Source organism: Phytophthora ramorum (assembly GCF_020800215.1).
Source record: "Phytophthora ramorum isolate Pr-102 chromosome Unknown Phyram_PR-102_s0003, whole genome shotgun sequence".
Lineage (NCBI taxonomy): Eukaryota > Oomycota > Peronosporomycetes > Peronosporales > Peronosporaceae > Phytophthora > Phytophthora ramorum.
The window spans coordinates 2,788,065-2,808,250 of record NW_027150649.1 but is presented as its reverse complement, the minus strand read 5'-3'; the positions used below and the strand labels follow the sequence as shown (position 1 = coordinate 2,808,250).

The 20,186-nt window shown below is 55.8% G+C and overlaps 7 protein-coding genes across 7 annotated transcripts; 5 read left to right on the top strand and 2 right to left on the bottom strand.

Moving 5' to 3' along the window:
* Nucleotides 1-380: 380 nt before the first annotated feature.
* Nucleotides 381-1,652, bottom strand: KRP23_4002 (Short/branched chain specific acyl-CoA dehydrogenase, mitochondrial; the record flags this gene model as incomplete). The annotated part of the gene is made up of 1 exon (XM_067888916.1): nt 381-1,652. One exon carries the CDS (start codon nt 1,650-1,652, stop codon nt 381-383), a length of 1,272 nt encoding a protein of 423 aa, XP_067748120.1.
* Nucleotides 1,653-3,844: 2,192 nt separating this feature from the next.
* KRP23_4001 (Regulator of G-protein signaling 5) lies at nt 3,845-6,732 on the top strand (the record flags this gene model as incomplete). Its single annotated transcript, XM_067888915.1, has 2 exons — nt 3,845-6,351; nt 6,423-6,732. 2 exons carry the CDS (start codon nt 3,845-3,847, stop codon nt 6,730-6,732), a joined length of 2,817 nt encoding a protein of 938 aa, XP_067748119.1.
* A 1,654-nt stretch (nt 6,733-8,386) lies between these two features.
* KRP23_4000 (Mitochondrial import inner membrane translocase subunit TIM14-1) lies at nt 8,387-8,872 on the top strand (the record flags this gene model as incomplete). Its single annotated transcript, XM_067888914.1, has 1 exon — nt 8,387-8,872. The coding sequence occupies one exon, from the start codon at nt 8,387-8,389 to the stop codon at nt 8,870-8,872; it is 486 nt and encodes a 161-aa protein (XP_067748118.1).
* A 58-nt stretch (nt 8,873-8,930) lies between these two features.
* KRP23_3999 (Guanine nucleotide exchange factor SPIKE 1) lies at nt 8,931-15,366 on the bottom strand (the record flags this gene model as incomplete). The annotated part of the gene is made up of 5 exons (XM_067888913.1): nt 8,931-11,909; nt 11,974-14,209; nt 14,274-14,728; nt 14,812-14,969; nt 15,033-15,366. 5 exons carry the CDS (start codon nt 15,364-15,366, stop codon nt 8,931-8,933), a joined length of 6,162 nt encoding a protein of 2,053 aa, XP_067748117.1.
* A 293-nt stretch (nt 15,367-15,659) lies between these two features.
* Nucleotides 15,660-16,550, top strand: KRP23_3998 (Exosome complex component RRP41; the record flags this gene model as incomplete). The annotated part of the gene is made up of 2 exons (XM_067888912.1): nt 15,660-16,257; nt 16,318-16,550. 2 exons carry the CDS (start codon nt 15,660-15,662, stop codon nt 16,548-16,550), a joined length of 831 nt encoding a protein of 276 aa, XP_067748116.1.
* Nucleotides 16,551-16,807: 257 nt separating this feature from the next.
* KRP23_3997 (Protein tesmin/TSO1-like CXC 6) lies at nt 16,808-18,221 on the top strand (the record flags this gene model as incomplete). The annotated part of the gene is made up of 2 exons (XM_067888911.1): nt 16,808-17,824; nt 17,901-18,221. The coding sequence occupies 2 exons, from the start codon at nt 16,808-16,810 to the stop codon at nt 18,219-18,221; spliced, it is 1,338 nt and encodes a 445-aa protein (XP_067748115.1).
* A 346-nt stretch (nt 18,222-18,567) lies between these two features.
* KRP23_3996 (uncharacterized protein) lies at nt 18,568-19,784 on the top strand (the record flags this gene model as incomplete). Its single annotated transcript, XM_067888910.1, has 3 exons — nt 18,568-18,663; nt 18,724-18,930; nt 19,005-19,784. The coding sequence occupies 3 exons, from the start codon at nt 18,568-18,570 to the stop codon at nt 19,782-19,784; spliced, it is 1,083 nt and encodes a 360-aa protein (XP_067748114.1).
* Nucleotides 19,785-20,186: the final 402 nt, after the last annotated feature.

Sequence of the window (20,186 nt, the reverse complement as noted above, 5' to 3'; positions counted from 1 at the left end):
AAGGCCTTCGGAGCTGTAGAGAGGCACGGCGTGGGTGCTGTGTTCGAGATGTGGGGTCATTCGAGTCGCATCTCGAGGCGCACCATTTCGTTGCTGGAGAAGATGCTGCAGATTGATCCACGCCAACGTTATCGGCTGGACCAAGTGCTGGCCCACCCACTCTTCTCCGTAGTGACGGCCGAGCAAGCCGAGACCAGTTCGACTTTCTGACTGTAGGAAGACATCGAGGAAGATTCGCTGTCATTTGTTGCCATGCCGGATTATTAGCTGACAATCAACGTACAAGGGCAGCAGAACCATTAGAGAACAAGCGGGCGACTTAGAGCTCAACTATAGTTATACATTGTATGACCACTTCTGTTCGCGACTCCTCCCTCTACCTAAACGAGTTTTTGCTTGACCAGCCGCGCGATTGTGCTGAGCTGGACGTTGCTCGTGCCGCCGTAGATGGTGCCAACCTTGCAGTCTCGGTAGAACTTCTCGGCCATGAGCTGCTTGGAGAAGCCTACCCCGCCCAGCATCTCGATGCATCGTGAGGACGTGCGTTCGGCCACACGGGACGCGTGGAGCTTGGCCATGCAGGCTGCCATCACGTAGTCGTGGCCTGCGTCCTTGAGTCGAGCGGCGTTGTACACGAGCAGACGCGCGCTCGCCAGTTCCAACGCCAGCTCCGCGTACTGGTGTTGCATGGCCTGGAAGTCGCCAATAGCTCGACCGAACTGCCGGCGCTCAAAGAGGTACGGCATGGCATGGCGATACGCGCCTTCCGCGATGCCAAGCTGCTGCGCGGCAATGCCAATGCGTCCTTCATTGAGCTGTCCGATGGCAATCGCATAGCCCTGACCAACGTTGCCCAGCACCTTTTCACGCGGGACTTTGACATCTTCAAGGATGACGGAGCAAGTGGACGACGCATTGAGGCCGAGCTTCTTCTCCGGTGGCCCGAACGAAAGACCGGGCGTGCCGCGTTCCACGATGAAGCACGTGATGCCCTTGTAGCCTAGTGACGGGTCCACAGTGGCCATGACGAGGAACACGTCGGCGTGTGCCACATTGGAGATCCACATTTTCTCTCCGTTGAGCGTGTAGGAGCTCCCGTCTGCAGACACGTCGGCCCGCGTTTTGAGCGAGAAGGCGTCGCTGCCAGCCTCTGCTTCTGTGAGGCAGAAGCTGCCGACCGTGTCGCTCGACAGGCGAGGCAGGTACTCCTGTCGCTGCTCCTCTGAGGCGTAGCGCAGGAAGACGTTGCTCACGACGGTGTTCTGCAGATCGCAGAGCAGACCGACGCTCGCGTCCACGCGCGAGAGCTCCTCGATGGTCAGGATGAGACTCATGAACGAGGCCCCCACGCCGCCGTACTCCATGGGGATCTCCACCGACAGCAACCCGTTGGCAAAGAGCCCTTGGATCACGGCGGGCGTCATCTCGCCGGCCTCGTCCATGCTACGCACTGCCGGTTGGATCACGTCCGCGGCGAAGCGAGCCACTGAGTCTTTGAACATTTCCTCCTCCTCCGTCAGGACCGTGAGCGGCATGGGCAGCGACTCGGTCGAGCCACTGGCATTGGCCAAGCTGCTCCCCCAGCGACGGGCTCCGTTAACAGCCACCTTGGCCACGCGACGCTGCGTCCGGATCAACACGCGGCTCAACATCGCAGGAGAGGATGGCAGATTGGAAAGTGAGAGCAGTTGAAGTGGGGACGAGCTTCAAGGGGTGCAGGATAAGGCAAGAGCACGTGGGGCACACCCCCAAGTGAATTGTGATTGGTGTCAACTTCAACACCATTTGTCGACGAAAGCAATGTGTAGTTAGAAATAGGACTAAGAAACACTAGGACTTTGAGGGTTGACTAGGTTACTACGCTGGCAAACAGCGGGTGGGTTAGCACTTGGTCCAGCGAAATGCGGCGGGGAGGGTCAATCTGCAGCATCCTCTCGAGCAGAGCGATCGTATGTCTTGAGATGCGACCAGAATGGCCCCACACGTTGATGACAGCACCGACGCCGTACTGGGCGACGCCCTTGAATCCCTTCTCGGACGGCGAGGCCAGCGACAGCAGCGGCGAGCCCGTCAACATGATGAACCACATGATGCCCAACGACCAAACGTCCGCCAGCGTGGGGTCGTAGCGATCGCCCGCAACAACTTCCGGCGCCATGTAGAACTCCTTCCCCACTCGCCCACCGTCGCAGATGGACCGAGCGTCAACCGAGAGGCCGAAGTCTGTGATCTTGCACACGCCACGACTCATCAGCACATTCTCGAGAGACAAATCTCGGTGGGCAACACCCAGCGTTGTATGCAGATAGTGGACGCCTTCCAGCACCTGCTGCATCAGTGACAGCACCTCGTTCTGGTCCAGGAATTTCGACTCACTGAGTCGTGCCGTCACCAGGGAGTGCAGGTCTCCGCCTCTGCAGAGCTCGTTGACGAGGTACAGTCTCCGTTCGTGGACGAAGTGGGAGTGCGACTGCACCACGTTGCGGTGACCTCCGTTGGCCATCAATAGAGCTGCCATACGCTGCTCTTGGATGGGGTTGTCGATCTCTTTCGAGAAGTCCGCATGACTTCTGGCCTCGGCTGCTCGATCAAGTGAGATGCATTTGACTGCCACCGGATCGTCGTGTCCGTGAAGTATACACTCGAGAATTGCGCCGTATTGGGCAGGACTGAGATACCGACACACGTAAAGTAATGGGGGCGTATTCATGGAGCTTGGGTCAATGGGGGTGGCGTTCTGGCCGATATGCAGAGGTACAAGTTGGAGTCACTTGCCAATGACGAAATGAAGTAGCAAAGAGACCGATCCAGGACAGGACGATCCAGTCACTTTAAAAGAACCTGCTCTTCTCCTTGCTCACTTATTCATGTTTTCACGAGCGTTCGTGAAGGTCACATGCGCTGTACTATCCCCTCGTGAATCAGCCTCTTGCTGAGTTGAGTTCCTCTCGAGATTTCTTCAGCCAACCAGGATCTTTAGTCCAAGAAAGCGATGACATGTCTGACAGATTGCAGCACCGATTTGCATCCAATATTCGCGAGGGAAATTGTTGACCATGCCGGAGCACTGCTCGGACTCCGCAGTCCCCGCGGTGTCGCGGATGCACGTAACATTCATGTAAGCTTATAGAGAGACATGTAGTAGAATGCCGCCCGCCGTCATTTTCGGAGGACTGAGGCAGGACAACCACACACGGTAAGCATGAAGGAAGCTAAAAGTGGCAAAGCTTTCAGAAACGACCGGCGGCATGCCGGTGAACACTCGCTCTTGTTAAGGCAGCACTATTTCAAGGCGCTCGCTCACCATCACAAGGAGAACTCTAGCGTTCTGAGCTGAGCTCGCATTTGGCCTTCACATTTTACCAGGTCAAAGCGTTCAAGACGTTGTAACCTGGACGCGGTGTGTCTGCTTGCAGTTGATGAGGAAGAGGTGAGCTCGAGGTGGTTTGGTTCCGATTTCAGCGTTTTCTGGTTGACTACACGAGAGCCTCTCGTGTGGGCTATGGGCGTATGCCTCAGCAAAGTCCCGGGCCTAGCGCCAAAAGGCAACAATGTCTGCGATATCGTACCCAAGGGATCCCCTACGACCTCTGCTGTCCCGACCTCTGCAAATCCAGCGAGGAACCTCGTGGCTCCGCATCCAAGTTCTGACAATAGCCAAGAGCCTCACCAATTGTTGTCACAGCGAGAAGGGTCCAGCAAAGGTAAATACGACAAACCATCGCGGATAAATTCCTCACCGAGAAGGCTCCAACGAGCGCAGTCTTCTGCGTCAATACCCATAGGAAAGGATGGACGGATTTCTGCCTTACCGTCCTCAACACTTGCGGCTTTGGCGTTGCCAATGACACCACCACCAGTTCGTTCGAGGCACGAGTCCATCAAGCCCCCACTGCATCAAACTGGAAGTGAGGCCCTAACAGCACCAGGACAGAGTAAGCGGCGGCCCCCTCGAAAGAAAAAGCCTGTGACGATCGGTCTGGACGTGCTACTGCGAGATGAACGAGCTAGGATCGGCTACTTCAAATACTTGCGAGCTGCGGCCCACATGGAAAAACTGAATGGAGGCTGCGAGGAGGAAGAAGCAGCAACTCAAGCACACGTAAAAGCCGACACATTTGCAGATGGGGAAGGAACTCCAATGCGAACCAAACGTTTGGGCGCCAAAACACTCGACTACCGCGAAGACTGTGCTCTTTTCTGGCTGGAGATCAGCGACTTGCTCAAGATCCCGAGCTCAACGGCAGCTGGAGGTGTTTCGTCCTTCCAAATGGGTCTCATGGATGATCTTTATGATGTATATATCGCAAAGGGGGCCACACGTCTGCTACCCATGGTATGTCCATCGGAGCGAGAAACGTTAGCTCAGTATCTCGCTGATCGGAACGCAGAGCGAGCGCTACTAATGTTCAAGATGCTACTGCTTGACGTCCTTGACGTAGTCACTGCGAATTTTGACGAATATGTACGAGAATCAGGCCCGCTTGGCTACTTGCGCGCCACCAAGAGCGAATCCATGCGCAACGTATTGGCACAACTCGCCAAGCGAGTAGCAGGGGGCGGCGTCACCAACGGAGACCGACGAGCTCATTTGCACCACATTTTATCCACCCCGGCACTTTTTCGGATGTTCCGCGAGTTCCTCGAAGCACGCAACTCGGTTGAAAATCTCCTCTTCATCATCGACGCCTTGGGGTTTGAAGACCTGGTTAACACTTTGAAGCACGCAGCGTCCACCTCCTTTATGGTGACGCCTGAGAGCCGTGGACCATCCACTGCACCACCCACGGCGGTTCAAAGTGAAGTCGACGAAGCTGCGGCCCCATCTATGGAGTCGCACCAAGACTATTGCGTTCGACAAGCGCACAAGATTTTCAACAAGTACGTGCGTTACGGCTCCAAAGCAGAGGTGTGTCTGGCCACAGCCGTGAAAGACCGGCTGCTTGAACGCCTAGTAGAATATCCGCTAAGCGCAGACATTTTCAGCGATGCCATCCTGCTCTGCAGTGCCGAATTGGTGCAGTCGCACTTGGATGCCTTCTACCGCACGGTGGCGTATTTGTCGTACCAGGCTGAGGCACAGAAGTTGAAAAAACTACAGAAGTTAGGCAACGGCAAGCAGAACCGCGTCATGGAAGTTAAGACTCCTGAATCTCAAGAACCTGCCCCGGATGGGGGTACCCCCTCGTTACCTACAGCCGTGGCCACTGCAGTTCCAGCGAGTAGCGGTGGAATGACTGGCAGTACCAGCAAACAGGGTCCTATTGGCCTCGCAGAGATTCTCGAAGGCGTAGGCGTCCACACGTTCCGCGACTTCTTGCGGGATCAAGGTGTGGAGAACACACTGTTCTTCTACAAGGAGGTGTGTGAATTCCAGAGACTCCCACACAGTCAGCGGCAGTACATCCAGATGCGAGCACGTAGGATATTCGACAAGTACGTACGTCGTGGTGCACGGCTGGAGCTGGAGCTGCCCGTTGAGACTCGACGCGACATTCTCTGGAAGTTGGCAGGTCCCACCGAAGCTACTTTCTCAGACGCACAGCGGCTAGTTCTACGGCAGTGGGAAACGCGAGACCTGCCCAAGTTCCGCAACAGTTCGCTGTACCAGGAGATGCTGGACCAGATCGCCGAGTCGCCCTCTGCTCCGCCTCCAGCTATTTCGCACGATGGCGAGGAGCAGGCAAGCAGCAACACGAGCAGCGCTGGGTTTATTGACGTCTCCAAATTGACACTACGCGAGTTTCTCGAGTTGGAGCTGCTTCGCAAGTACTTTCGGCGGTTCCTGGAGCGCGAGCAGTGTGCCAACGAGCTGTACTTCTACTTCGAGATCTCCACGTTCCAGCAGTTCCCGACGTCCGACTACCTCGCCCGCCAAGCAAGGAAACTATTCAATCGGTTCTGTGACCCACAGTCACGCGAGTTCGTACCATTCGCCTCTACTGCGATCCATAAAGACCTGCAAGGCAGCTTAGCCAGCCCCAGCCCTGCCATGTTCAACAAGGCGCAAGACGAAATCTTCAACTTCTTCGCCACCACTTTATTCCCCAAATTCCAGCAGAGCGAGATCTACCGCGGTATTCGCATCACCCCACACCAGCTGAGAGCAGCGCGTCTAGCAGCAATGGGCGGCGCATCGAATAGAAAGATCGCCGCCGTCAAGAGCCCGAATCGGAATTCAATTCAGACGCCCGCGGACGCTGGTCGTCGGTTGAATTCCGTCGTGGCACAAAGCGGAGACGTGGAAGACCGATCATCCGACGGTGCATTAACAGAAGCGGATGTGACGGTGACGATGATCCTGGAGAACCAGGAGACGCGCGCGCTCTTCCTGTTCTTCTCGGAGGAAATGTACGTGTGCTCGAGCTCATCTGTGACTAAATGTGGGATATCTGACTTTCATTTGTTGATGATGCTGACAGCTTCTGCACGGAGAGCATCTACTTCTGGATGGACTGCAACGAGTTCAAGGACATCCCACACCGCAACTACCTCAAACTGCGAGCACAGAAGATTTACCGGAAGTACATCTGCGGCCGAGCCAAGCTGCAGGTGAATTTGGATAGCACGTTGATCCACGTGATCGAGAGCAACCTCGACAACCCCACGCGCACCTTGTTCATACCTGCACAGCGCTCCATCACCAAGATGCTGGAGCGAGACACCTTGCCCAAGTTCCGCCGCTCCAAACACTTTCAGCCGAGTTATCAGTTGTTGCTCGCTGCCAGCTAGAACACGTACCTGCAACGAAATATTACGGTATCTGGTCAGTATCTGCGTCGAACTCACACGCACATTGTTGTCTCGAGTTGCAATCCGAGTCTATTCACTGCAAAATCATTCCGTTGTGGGCTTACGGTCAACCATCTTCGACTCGAGTGTGTAGCGTAGCGGTGTGGTTCTTGGTATCTTACTGCACAGACAAGAACTGCAGCCTACGAATCGCACGCCATATGAAATATACAAACCACCCTGCCTTTCTCCTCATGCCACGTTGATCGCGGAGGAGAAGAGTGGGTGGGCCAGCACTTGGTCCACGCGAACGCGTTGGTGTGGATCAATCTGCAGCATCTTCTCCAGCAACGAAATGGTGCGCCTCGAGATGCGACTCGAATGACCCCACATCTCGAACACAGCACCCACGCCGTGCCTCTCTACAGCTCCGAAGGCCTTCTCGGACGGCGAGGCCAGCGACAGCAGCGGCGAGCCCGTCAACATGATGAACCACATGATGCCCAACGACCAAACGTCCGCCAGCGTGGGGTCGTAGCGATCGCCCGCAACAACTTCCGGCGCCATGTAGAACTCCTTCCCCACTCGCCCACCGTCGCAGATGGACCGAGCGTCAACCGAGAGGCCGAAGTCTGTGATCTTGCACACGCCACGACTCATCAGCACATTCTCGAGAGATAGATCTCGGTGGGCAACACCCAGCGTTGTATGCAGATAGTGGACGCCTTCCAGCACCTGCTGCATCAGTGACAGCACCTCGTTCTGGTCCAGGAATTTCGACTCACTGAGTCGTGCTGCCATCAGGGAGTGCAGGTCTCCGCCTCTGCAGAGCTCGTTGACGAGGTACAGTCTCCGTTCGTGGACGAAGTGGAGGTGCGACTGCACCACATTGCGGTGACCTCCGTTGGCCATCAGCAGCGCCGCCACTCGCTGCTCCTGCATGGGGTTGTCGATCTCTCGGACGGACTGAATTTGGTTTCTGGCCTCGGCTGCTTGAGTGAGTGAGATGCACTTGACAGCGACCAGATCGTCGTGGCCGGGCAGTTCGCACTCGAGCACTTCGCCGTACAGGGCGGTGCTGAGTTGCCGACGCACGCGTAGAAACGGAAGAGCGAGCATGGAGTTTGAAGGTAGAATTCTGAGTCCCGGTCCGGGGACTCCCGGGGGACTTGTGGCGACCACGATGCGTGCTGGAGGGTCGACACAGGAAGATATTCTTGCAAACCTCAAATATTTGGTAATCCTCTTCATTCGGATTCGTTACGATGGGCATTTCGAACAGTTTTGCTGTCGACTGAAGGCTCCAATATCTAATGTCATAGCAAAAACGATAGCACCAAATTCTTGTAACCGCGAGTGTGGCGGACTTCACATCGTCCATCAGTACAATGAGTTAGCGTTGGGTCAACCTTCGAACCTGGTGTCCAGAAACCAGTCGATCCGCAGCCTTCTCGAACGCAGCCAAGAGCTGGACCGTCGCCCAACCAGGCTGCCTCCATGTAACGCATCTTCATGTGCGGATATAATAGTTCTGCGCTGGGACAAAAATGTAATTGGGTTGACCACACCACCTCTTGTGGTCCACGCCACGTTGCGATCATTTCCACACAGGGCCATCAATTCCACGCCACACACAAACAGCCCAATTGTGACCATGGCGCTCGTCCGCCGCCTCGCTCGCGCCTCGCGCGGGCTGCCCGCCGCGTGCGCACAGAGCTGCCAGCTGCCACTCTCATCACGCCGCACGGAGGCGCCTCTGACGTCACAATCAACGATTCTGCGCGGCTTCCACGCCTCCCCGCAGCGCGAGAACACAGCGCTCGTGGCGGGTCTGGGCGTGGCTGGCGCCGCGCTGGGCGCCAAGTACGCACTGCAGGTGTGGGAGGCGTACAAGAACAGGCCCAAGAGCGACAAGGTGAGCGCGTGGAAGTACCGCAACTTCTACGACGGCCCGTTCGAGGACAAGATGACGCGACGCGAGGCGGCGCTCATTCTGGGCGTGCGCGAGAGCGCTAGCGAGGAGCGCATCCGCAATGCGCACCGCAAACTGCTGATCCTGAACCACCCGGATACGGGCGGGTCCACGTTCCTGGCCACCAAGATCAACCAGGCCAAAGAGATGCTGCTGGGCGGCAAGTAGAGAGACAAGAAGAGAGCAGAATGCACGAGATACTTGTCTTTTTAAATTTGTGTGTGTTTTAGGTGATGCAGTCTGTGGGCAGAGGAGCTACTGGAGCTGATGCAGGTGACGTGTTGCTACGTAGACGGGAGGTGTATTGCTGCAGGTGGGAGAGGCTCGGGGACACGAACGGCAGCTTGGACACTAGTTGGCCCACTAAAGAGGCGAAGCTGCGCTCGAACTCGGTCTGCAGAGGAGACACTTCGGCCAGAGAATGAGTGGACTCCAGTGGCTGCGTTGCTGGCTTGGTCGGCTCGCTGGTGGAAAAGACAGGGGGTTGTGGTGGCAGGAAGGTGAAGGCTTCGTCTGCTTGCACGTGATGAAGCTGTTCGGGCTGCAATGCTGCTGGCGAGAGATGCAATTGGTGCTGACTGCCGCTAGGTTGGTGCGAGCGACGGAACGCCTCGCGACTGATGAGGAGACACTGCCAGCAGAGCTGCGCGAACTCGACGAGCAGGTTGGCGAGCTCACGGCGCTTTTGAAGACTGTCGTGCTCGCTCATGACGCTCCCTTGCGCATCGATCAGCTGCGTGGGATCGGCAGTGAGGAAGGAATCGAGAACTTCTGGCACGCCTCCGTGCACGTGAGTGTCCACGCTGCCTTTGAGCACCAGCGTCAGCGTCTTGAGATCCGTCTTACCGACATCCTCCTTGTCGATCTCCGCGCGCAGCAACTCACAGCGCTTCTGAATGTCGTCCATGGAGTTCTCGATAGGACAACGAGTATCCTCGTGACGCCGCTGCACTCGCTGCCGGTTTAACCGGCATGGAAACTTGCGGCCCACTGACAAGAACGTGATGCGTTTCATCTGCTCGGATGTTTTCCCGTACGACGACGAACTGCCAAGCGTGAACGGCACTGCGAACTTGAAAGCCACGCGCCAGTTCTGACTTCGAGGCTCCGTCGCCTTCAGTTGTGCAAGCTCTTCTGGAAGTGCCTCTTCCACTGTAGTCACGCGCAAGAAAATGACGTTGGGGTTGTTGTCCATACCAGCCAGCGACTTTGGCTCCGGAACGACGTCCACTCGTTCGCACTGCGGGTATTTGGCGCGGAGCATGGTCTTCATCTCGGCTACAAACTCGCCAAGTGACATGAACTTGCTTCGCTTGTAGATGAACTCGTCCTTGGCGATCAGAGCTGGCACGCAGCCGCCAGCATATCGGACGCGGTAGAACGAAAAGGTCGAATTGCTGCGGTGGGTACCGTTGCTCTCCTGTCTCTCGGACAGTCGACTGACCAAGGTGTCGATATACCGCAGTGTTTCCTGGTACGTATTGAATCGCCGCTGCTGCTTGAGGCACACCAGCAGAAGTTCGCATATTGAAAGCTCCTTCTCGATCCAGTCGGCTCGTTTGGCGTAGCCGCGGGCGACAGAGAGCTCGTGCACGACCCACTGCTGCACATGACCAAGATATGAGCTATCAGAACCGTTCCCAAGGCCTGCCCGTTGGACGCATTCAATGGCAGCGATTTTGCAGCAAACAGCTTCATCGAGTCGGCCACGACGGAGGTGGAGACGCAGCAGGGCATTCAGCCAAACTAGTTTTTCCTCCAGAAGCCAATGCGGCGAGATGTCTTCAACGACGCGGTCAACCCCTTCTTCGATCTCTTCGAAGTCGTGGGCCCCGTCAGGGTGATCGAATGCGCCTTGCCAGCGCTCGAAGGCGTGGACTTTCGTGGTGAGATCGTTCAGTAAGTCGATGAACTGGCTGTGGAAGCTGAACGGGAGAGATAGAGCATTGTCTCGCGCCATCGTCGCAAAAGACCGCATTTCGTCCAGCAAGTCGCGCAAGGCAGTGCTGGAAATCGTCTGCGATAGAACGGGCGTGTGCTGCGTGGGAAAGAAGACGGAGGTCAGCACCTTGAGGACGGGCGCTTTCACGAGCAGAAAGCTGCCAGTCTGCTCGTAACAAACAGCGAAAAGCTGGCTGAGTAGCGTGGCTGCATGCCGTCGAACGGCTATTTCCTTCGCTGTGGTTGCAATTGACACAAGTAGCTGGATCCGCTGCTGGTCGTGAATCAATGGGAGTCCAGGGATTCGAGCAGCAAACAGGGCCGCACAGAACCTCCAAGTGAATGCTTGTAAGTACTGCAACAGGCTTACCACAAAGCACGAGTCTGTGGTACCTGGCGCCCTTCTATCGTGATCATTGCTCGGACTCTCTTCACCATCGTCCGAGTTGCTCACCAAACAGTCAATGCAGCTTGCCTGTTGTAGCAGTTGGAACAGCAGGTCTGTGAGAGAACCCAGCAGAACGAGTGCCTGACTCATGGCTCCAGCTTTCAGCTTTGAGTCTTCGTCGGTTGGATGCGGTCTACCCAGACAAGGTTTCCGAGGACCTTCAATCAAGCGAATGACTTGCTCGTATTGGTCCACTGCGGTTTTAAGAACCCGCAGAGTCGCTGCTGCCACTGCGAGCTGTAGCGCAGCAATATCGGCTTTGTGTCCACCGGTAGCAGACCCTTCTGAGCCATCAGTAGCAGCATGTGCTGCTTTCTCTTCTGGTGCGCCGCTCGGAATACTTCGACGCTGTTGCATACCTGCGTAGTGTTTGCTCCAGTTCCGCGGAAGCGACTTGTGTGTCCCATTTCCGTCTGCCGCGTTCTGGACCAGGTCACTGGTGCTATCAGCTACGCTAGCTTTGTTCGCCAACACTGCCGACGTATCCAGTCCACCTCCAGCCCGACGATGAAAGCTTCGACGGTGTGCAAGACGATGCTCCAACAGAGACAGACCTGTTTCGGTCTCACACGCGCTCAGGTCTGGAGAGAGCAGTTGCTGCCAAAGTTGTTCTACGCCGGCTGTCGATGATTCCACAACAAGAAAAGTCTCCAGCATACGCTGGATCAACGCAAGGCAGGCGTGCACTCTTGCCTCGTTGTACAACAACTTATCTGTTACGCCCCCCACTGCAACGGAGCGCTCACAGACATTCTCGCTGTTGTTATCGCTGGGTTCATCGGTCCCATCCTTTCCCAAGTAGTTAGGACCTGATACCTGTTGCATGCGCAGCGATCAGAGGGTCAGCAGTGAACCATTTCATAAGTCAAGTCGAGCTTACCTTGTCAACCACTCGGTGGTAAATGGTGAGGGCTTCAGTGAAAGTTAAATGGGTTGGTTGAGTTTGGCTGGAGTCCCCCTCAGCAGAACGAAAGAAGAACGGCAGATGTGAACCTGACACGCTACAGAGTAGATGGCCTACACAGGCCAGCATCTCTTTCTGTATGTCGAGCACCGCTTTCGTCTCTCCGCCACAATTACCGCCCACTCTACTTGCCAAGAGCCTCCCTTGTGTTGTGAACTGGGCAATACGCGGAAAGAGCGGGTAGTACAAGAGGGCGATCCGCTCTTGCAGCTCTGGACTTTGGAAGCGTGGATTGTATACCTGCGCTGCAAACATCCTTCGCAGCAATCTCACCGCGTCAACTTTGATTTTCTGCTCCTTCTGCGTGTCCACAATGAGCAGCAGCTTCTCGAAGATAGTAGTGGCGAGCCAGGCCCGAGCTTTCACGCAGCTTATCTCACCAGGTGGAACGGCTCCATTTACTGTGGCGAAGAACTCGAAGTCTACCAAGATATGGAGGAATGGGAACCAAATGTGGCGAAGGCTGTTTGCATCTCCCTGCACGTCGATCCACTTCACGTACTGATCGACAACACGGGCAGGGAATACGTTTTTCACCACGAGAAACACCCCACGACAGAAGTACCCCACACTGCGGTTTACCTCCTTTTGCAGCAGCAGACCATTCGATGTATCACCGGCACATGCGACTAGCTGACCCAGCACCCGTTCCAGCATCACTTGATCGTTTTTGGCTAGCTTCATCGGTAGCGAATTTGCACCGTGGTTGCTAGGACTGCCACAATGGTCCAGCAATTGCATCGCCATGGATTTCAAAATCAGCTGCAGGAGAACGTTCGAATACGTCAGGGACATTCGCTTGGTGTCGGCGTTCTCTTCGATTGACGCCTTGTTGTTGAGCACGTTATGCCACGTCTCGAGTAGCGCACCGAAAACAGACTTGCGCTCGTGTTGCGCCTGTGCTTTCGAAGGCGACTGCGGTCCGTTGGGGTCATCGATAGAGTTCTCGTCGAAGACTATATGGACGAAGTCGTGGAGAACGCGGTTCATCTCGTGTATCTTCAGCGAACCTCGTGGGTTCCAGCTCGCCTTCTCCATAACAGCAAGCAGCGTACGGAACGCGGACCAGCGCACGATTGATGTTCCGTATCGCAGGAATCCAAGCACGAACTTGGCGATCATGAAGAAGAAGTAGCGCACGTTTGGAGCTCCGCTCTGGCTGAGCCCCATCAAGCGGTTGACGATCTCATCCTCCTGTGTGGCAGGATCGGTGGACGGCTCGGCTCTCCGACTGCCGTGAAATGGGTTTAAAAAGGCTGCTACAGCATGATCCTGACTGTGCACGGAAGACACAACGCGGCCGCGGTAGCTGAACATTGTTTTCGTGCTATCTACGACTCCATCCCGTGCAACATCGACGTACCCAGGAGATAGTGAAATGCCCCCACCACTCGTTGACGGCTTTGAAGATGCTGGAGAAGGCGTCACGTTTACCGTGTACTTGCCGTCTTGCATGATTGTGCCATCTTTCTCCAGCAGAGGCAGAGCTGCGTATCCGATAAGCTCTTGTTGGGGCTGGTTGGGCTGCAGCTTTTTGCAGTGAACGTGGTAGAGTGTGAACAAGAGGTGGTGCTCCGATGTCAGGCACTCCGGAAGACAAATCTTGATCTCATCCTCGAATTGCGGGTTCTTTTGGTGGTACCCCACCAGTGCGTACGCTGACCGGCCAACCTGATTATTTGCTCGGTAGATCGCTCGGAGGACAGCAGCATCGGTCTCTTCAACTCCACGGACAGCGTCTACTTCTTTTTGCAGCAGCTGAACTCGAATCGCTACGTTTCGATACTGGCACTTTTCGACTTGAAGCGGGTACACGTACAAAGTGTTCACGTACGAAGCAGCCACTGGCCCCGATCCCGCTATGCCAAGTGTTGGAACTAAGGACGACGGGCAAAATGGCTGAACTTCCCGGCACCGTACGGCGTTGACCCCAGACCGCTCCTTATGCTGCTCACTCGTGTCACTCTCTGGTTTACCCGAAGCAATTACCTTTTGCTCGGAAAATGGGTCGGCGATTTCCAGCCTGGGAGGTGCCGACGGATCGAGTGACAGCTCATCGTAGTGCTCCAGCGTCTTGAACTTCGCGGCGGCTAGCTCCTCCGCTGAAATATCCTCCACGTCAAACTCACAGTGCGCTGGGACGATCTTTTCTCTATGCAATCAACGTGTGAGAAAAGTTTTGATCAAGGACCTCCCTCAACAACAAGAGTACTTACTTCAGCGTGCCACGCATTGCGTCCAAAATCAACGACAGTCGCTGCTCCTCGGATATGCAAGCTCGCTGCCGGAAGAGAGTCACGGGCCGCTTCACTCCTTTCAAGAGGGGGATCGTTCCCCATGCCAGCGGTTGCTGAAATCGACCCAAACGTACTCCACAATCCGCGGCCTTCTCGACCAGTTTTTGTTGCTCAGTAGGCGAAGCAAACCTGTCCGGGCTGCAGTACGGCGCCGTCGCGAGGTCGCCGTCTCCCACCAGCACCTTGCTCACTTTGAGAACCAGGTACAGATTCTGCAGCTGCAGCGTGGGGAGGACATACACCAGTGCGACTGGAGGAATTGTGCAGTCCAGCTTATCCAGCATCGGGCCTGGGATCCGAAAGCAATACTCCTCCGTCACTCGACAGCTTGTGGCGATATCGTACACCAGCAGTTTGCAAACGAGCGGCTCAACCTGCACGAATCATCAAAGAGAAGCAAACATCGACACTGAGCGACTGAGATCCACGTCATCTGCATGAACAATGATGAACCGACCACGCCAAGATTGAAGCGGATGCGTGGTGTGACGAGGAAAGATTGTGCTTCCGGGACTGCCACGCGTGGCTCTAAGAAGGACGAAGGTCGGATTTCCGACGCAAAAGTTGGTTCACCAGGAGTATACTGCGGCTCGTAACTCTTCATGAGCGAGTCTTCTGTTCAACACCAACGACTGTTAGACTCGTGGCAACCGAAGGAATCAATATTCTCATACAAACCGAATTTGTTGTCCTCGTTCGGAGGAACTGGTAGCCGCAGCGCTCTCCATGGTCTTGAGAACTCTTGAAGAATGGGAGCCTCTACAGGTGACGGAGGTGGCAATGGGAAACCCACGGAGCGTCTCCATTGTCGTCTCTTCACCTCGATCAGCTCTAACGTCCCAGCGGGGATTCCAAAACCTGATGAACCTTCCGTCCACTCGTCATCTGACAGGTCTCCTGCCTCCATCTGCTGATCGTTCACGAAGAATTGTGCAGGACGCTTGATCCCAGCGTTGCCCTGTAGAGTTCTCTCGCCGGCAATTGAGGAAGAGACCGCTTCCACACCTACCATCAAGGAGTCGCTCCGGCGGATGGTCTCAACTAAAGCGACCTCTGATAAAACTAGCTCAGGATCGACGACGTTTCCCCCAACCAACCGACGAAGTTCGCTGGGGATGAATTGGACGCAGAATAACACCTAGCACACTAGTTGGCAACTCGCTATTCTCCTTCGCGACGGCAGTGGGGAACATGGTGATTCCGCTTTCTCTCACATCACACATTCTCACACGTCGCATGACATCGAAGTACCGTACATTGCATCCTATATCCGACTACATCCGCCACCAAGCAATAATCAATAAAATGGCGGCCAAGGCAGGTAACGCGAGTGTGTTGGGCGGTGCGTCCAGCGGCGAGTTCATCTCCGTGGCGGGTCTGCGCGTGGACGGCCGCCGCAGCGAGGAAGTCCGGCGCATCCGCTCGCGCTTCGGTCTCTTCTCGCGTGTGGACGGGTCTTCCTACCTGGAGCAGGGCAACACCAAAGTGGTGGCGGTCGTGTACGGACCGCGCGAGCTGCGCACCGCCCCCACGACCAGCGGCGCCGCAGCTGTGGGAACGGGATCAGGCAACGCCGCGAGCAACACGCAGCCGCGCGCGACCGTCAACTGCGAGTTCACCCAAGCAGCCTTCGCCACATCGGAGCGCAAGCCGCAGCGCAGCGGAGACCGCAAGAAGACGGAGATGTCGCTGGCCGTCAAGCAGATCTTCGAGGCCTGTGTGCAGACGCAGCTGTACCCGCGCAGCCAGATCGACATTTTCGTGCAGGTTTTGCACGCGGACGGCGGAGAGCTGCCCGCCAGTATCAACGCCATCACATTGGCGCTCATTGACGCGGGCATCGCGCTCAACGACTTTGTGGTGGCCTCGTCGGCCGGCTACTTGCAGCAGACCATGCTCTGTGGTGGGTACTTCGTGGACTGGGGTACACTTTTGGTTTTCTAAACATTTTGTTGTTTGCTAGATCTGAACTACGCAGAGGAAATGGCGCGCGCCCCGCAGATGATGATTGCGCTCAACCCGCGCACGCAGAAGCTGAATTTGCTGCAGATGGAGTGCAAACTGCCGCTCGAGCTCTTCGAGAGTCTCATGGACGTGGCCACCGAGGGCTGCAACCAAATCTACGACCTGCTGCAGAACGCCGTGCGCGAGAACACGTGGAAGCGGCTACGTTTGCGCGGCTCGGCCGCCGCATGAGACTGTACACATAGCAGGCAGAGGAATACACGCATTTGAATTTAACCCCCAATAATGGACTAATGCAGAAGTTTGTATGCCCAAGTGCAAAACGGCGTTTCGTTTCCGAACTCAATTATACGTCTGCAATTGGCTGAAATGATATCACGATTTCAGCCAATCGAAGACCGTGCCGCGCTTTAGCGAAGTGGAAGTTTGAAATTGCCCTCGCGCCAACTGAGAGATCAGTTCCCGAGCTGCCGTGTGTCGCGTAGACCATGGACCTCCACTCCTCCTCCACAGCTCGAGTGCCGCCCACTTTACGTTCATCGGACGCGCAAGAGAACCAGGAGCCCACACGTGTCGAAATCGCTGCGAAATCGCTCGTACCAGTGTCAGGAGTGGCCGCCACAGCGCAGACAAGCAGTGGCAGCGGCCCGAAGCAGCGCAAAGCGCTCCACAGCATCGACAGCAACCGACCGCGACCAGCCTTGTACTCGGCAGTGAATCCGCCCAAACGCTCGCTGTCGAACGATTCTCTCGGCGGCGTCAAAGACCCAGTAGAAGCTCATAAACAGAGAACCTCCCTAGAGAGCTCTGCAGAGGCAATAAAGACCTCGGAGACACAGATAGCAGGCCTTAAACGCTCTACAACGACGGCCTACAATGAGATCAAGACACCGACGGATTCTATCGAGCCGGCGCAGCACCAGGAGGGCGAAAACTTGGCCTGGATGGACATGATGCTGGCACTGCTGGAGAAGCGCTACGGCTCCAGTTCCACGCTGCCCGTGTGCCTCACGGACCTGGAAGCGGCCAACATATTGCATCCCCCACAGCAGAAGAAGCTCAAGACAGGAGTCGTCGCCTCTGCCCAGTCCAGGACCAGTCTGGATACCAGTGAAAACACTCAGACCAATACTAGTAAGTCGGTAGATAGGAGCGCCACAACCTTGCCGCGGATCCCAGCGCGGGTTGAAGGAGAACAGGAGAAGGAACACAAGCGGCAGCGGCTGCTGAAACGACACGCACAGCAGATTCAGGCCTCGAGTGTGTCGTCGTCCACGAGCTGCGGCTGCAAGACCGGCTGCCTCAAGATGTACTGCATGTGCTTCAGCTCCCGAGGCTTTTGCCACGCGGGATGCGCCTGCGACGACTGCAGGAACGGACGCAAGAACCAGACCGAGCGCGTGGAGGCCATCCAGAACTATTTAGCCAACGACCCGCGCGCCTTCTCCTTCGCGTCTCCGCCTCAAGACACCAGCACCACGGGCTTCCTTCACCTCCTGCCGCAGGTAAAATGCGCCGATTGTTGTTTGAGACGGGAGTTGAGTGGAAGGTTAATGTGTTTCTATGCTTGCTTGTCTTTAGAAATCTAGCGCGGTCGTGATGCGTGGGTGCCGATGCAAGAAGTCCAAGTGTTTGAAGAAGTACTGCGATTGTTTCCAGAACGGCATCGCCTGCACGTCGCATTGCCGCTGCATGGACTGCTCCAACCACAGCGAGTCGACGGCTGCGCACGAGCACCCTCACCTGCAGAAGAGCAGCGCTACCGCTTCTGGCAAGCGCGCTCACTCTGGTGCTTTAATTTCCCCTGCCGCCGGATCCAAGCCGTTCCACGCCGTGCAGATCACTGTGACCAAGCAGCCTCGCCTGAACCACGTGGGTAAGACGCTGCGGCTCAACCTGTAACCTGCTGAATACCCCTCAGCAATCGAGCAACGATGCCGTATCAATCAAAATGGTCGTAGCCCCGAGACGCAGCTCCAGCCTCTACAATCCTAACACTCAATAGACCTCTTCTTTCCCAGCTCCGTCTCCATCGCCCTGCATTCCCTCTCTCTCATTACCAAAGCCGAAATATCGAGGCTGGGATCGTCGAATGGGGTAACGTCATGGCCATGCGCGAGATCCTACAGCAGTCCACCATTGGCAACCACGTCAGTGCATTTTTCAAAAATGTACTAATCTAACGTGAATTCCAACCGTCGGGAAAAAAAGGTGACAACATTCCCCGACTTGCGCCGCAGACCTCCCGATGCCTAGCACGACGTCCAACGACTCGATGGAGAGCAGCCAGTCACCACCACCCCAGACCCCCCAGAAGCGCAAGCCCACGTACCTCGTGCGCAAGGTGCGGTCTCCGAATAAGAGAGATATTCATAACTCATTGACACAATTGTACCACTTGCAGGAGGAGGAGAACGCCCTGAAGGATGAAATTCTGCAGTTGCAGGCCCAAGTGGCGGTGCTCAAAACCCAGGGGATGCCCGCAGGCTCAGCGGTCGCTGCCAACCCAGTGCTGCAACAGGCCACAGCCAAGACGAAAGTGCTGGGCGACATTATGAGGAACCAGCAACTGGGTATCGCTGCAGCCCAGTCGCTGCTGATGGAGTGCGCGGTGAGAGGCAATTGCAACAATTGAGTAGAGATAAGAGACGAATTAGTGATTTGTTGTTGTTTTCTAATGAGTAGAGGACGCAGTACTCGAACCCGCTGTGCACACGCATCTACCTGAAGAGTGACTGGGGCGATCGTAGAGCCACGCTGCTGAATATTCGGGAGGAGAAGCTCCGCAATGCGTACAACTACGTGGTTGCTCGCAGCAGTCGAATTCATGGAGGACAGGGGCAGGACTCGAGCGAACTGCAGGAGACGGATAGTGGGGATATTGTGTCGTTGAACAGCTCGGTGATCCATTTCCCAGGCGTCAAGTCGCTACGTCAAGTGTTTGAAGCGCTGTGGTTCTACCTGACGAATATGGAGATCAGCATTTCGGAGCGGCTCGGGAACATTACGGTGAGAGAAGACTACGACATGATTGAGGGCTCAGCGTTCAACTCGCGCATTATGTCGAGCGACAGCAATGGGATCACCACCGAGTCGAACACGATCGTGTTTGCGCAGCTCTTTGAAGAGGGAGACCCCAGATTCGGTGGCGAGCCGTGCGCTCTTGTCGCTTCGGATTGTGTTGATGAAGACGAACTTTATCCGTATCGAACGTCGCAGCATGTTCGCAAAGACATCTCGGGCGGAATAGTGTTGACAGCGAACAGACAGAAGAAGCCTATTACGGACGAAGATGCCGAGGAGGAGGAGTTGGTGGTGACTATGCGGCGAACAGGCTACTTGAAGATCTATCGCCCAGAATTTCCAGTGTCGCCCTTTGCGCTGCAGGAGTTGGAGGCTGGAATTGCTGACTGGGGCCAAGTGATGATTAAGGCCATGCGTGAGATCCTGTACGCCAGAATGTAACTTGGAAGTGGCCTGTAAAGGAAGCATTGGCGCATTAATTAAGGATGCTGTGGTCAAATTGTCTGCGGATGCTCGCGGTGGTGCTGTGGAGAACTGTTGAAAGGGAGATGACACTGGATTTGCAGTAATTGTATCGATTCCTCGCTTGACCGTAGTTACTGCTGCTCATTCCCGTGTTCGGAGGCTAGCACCGTCACGTACGCATCGTTGCATTCGGCCACAAGTGTCGACCGCAAGCTGTCAACCGCATCAGATGCGACGACAATCTCTCTGTCGCAATGCGGACTAGCGCACGTCTGAATGGATTTCTACAGGCGCGGAGCAGCAAGGGCATGTTCGTCATGGGCCACGAGCCCTCGAGTCAGCGAATCAGTTTAGTAATGGAGATCCTCGGACGCAATC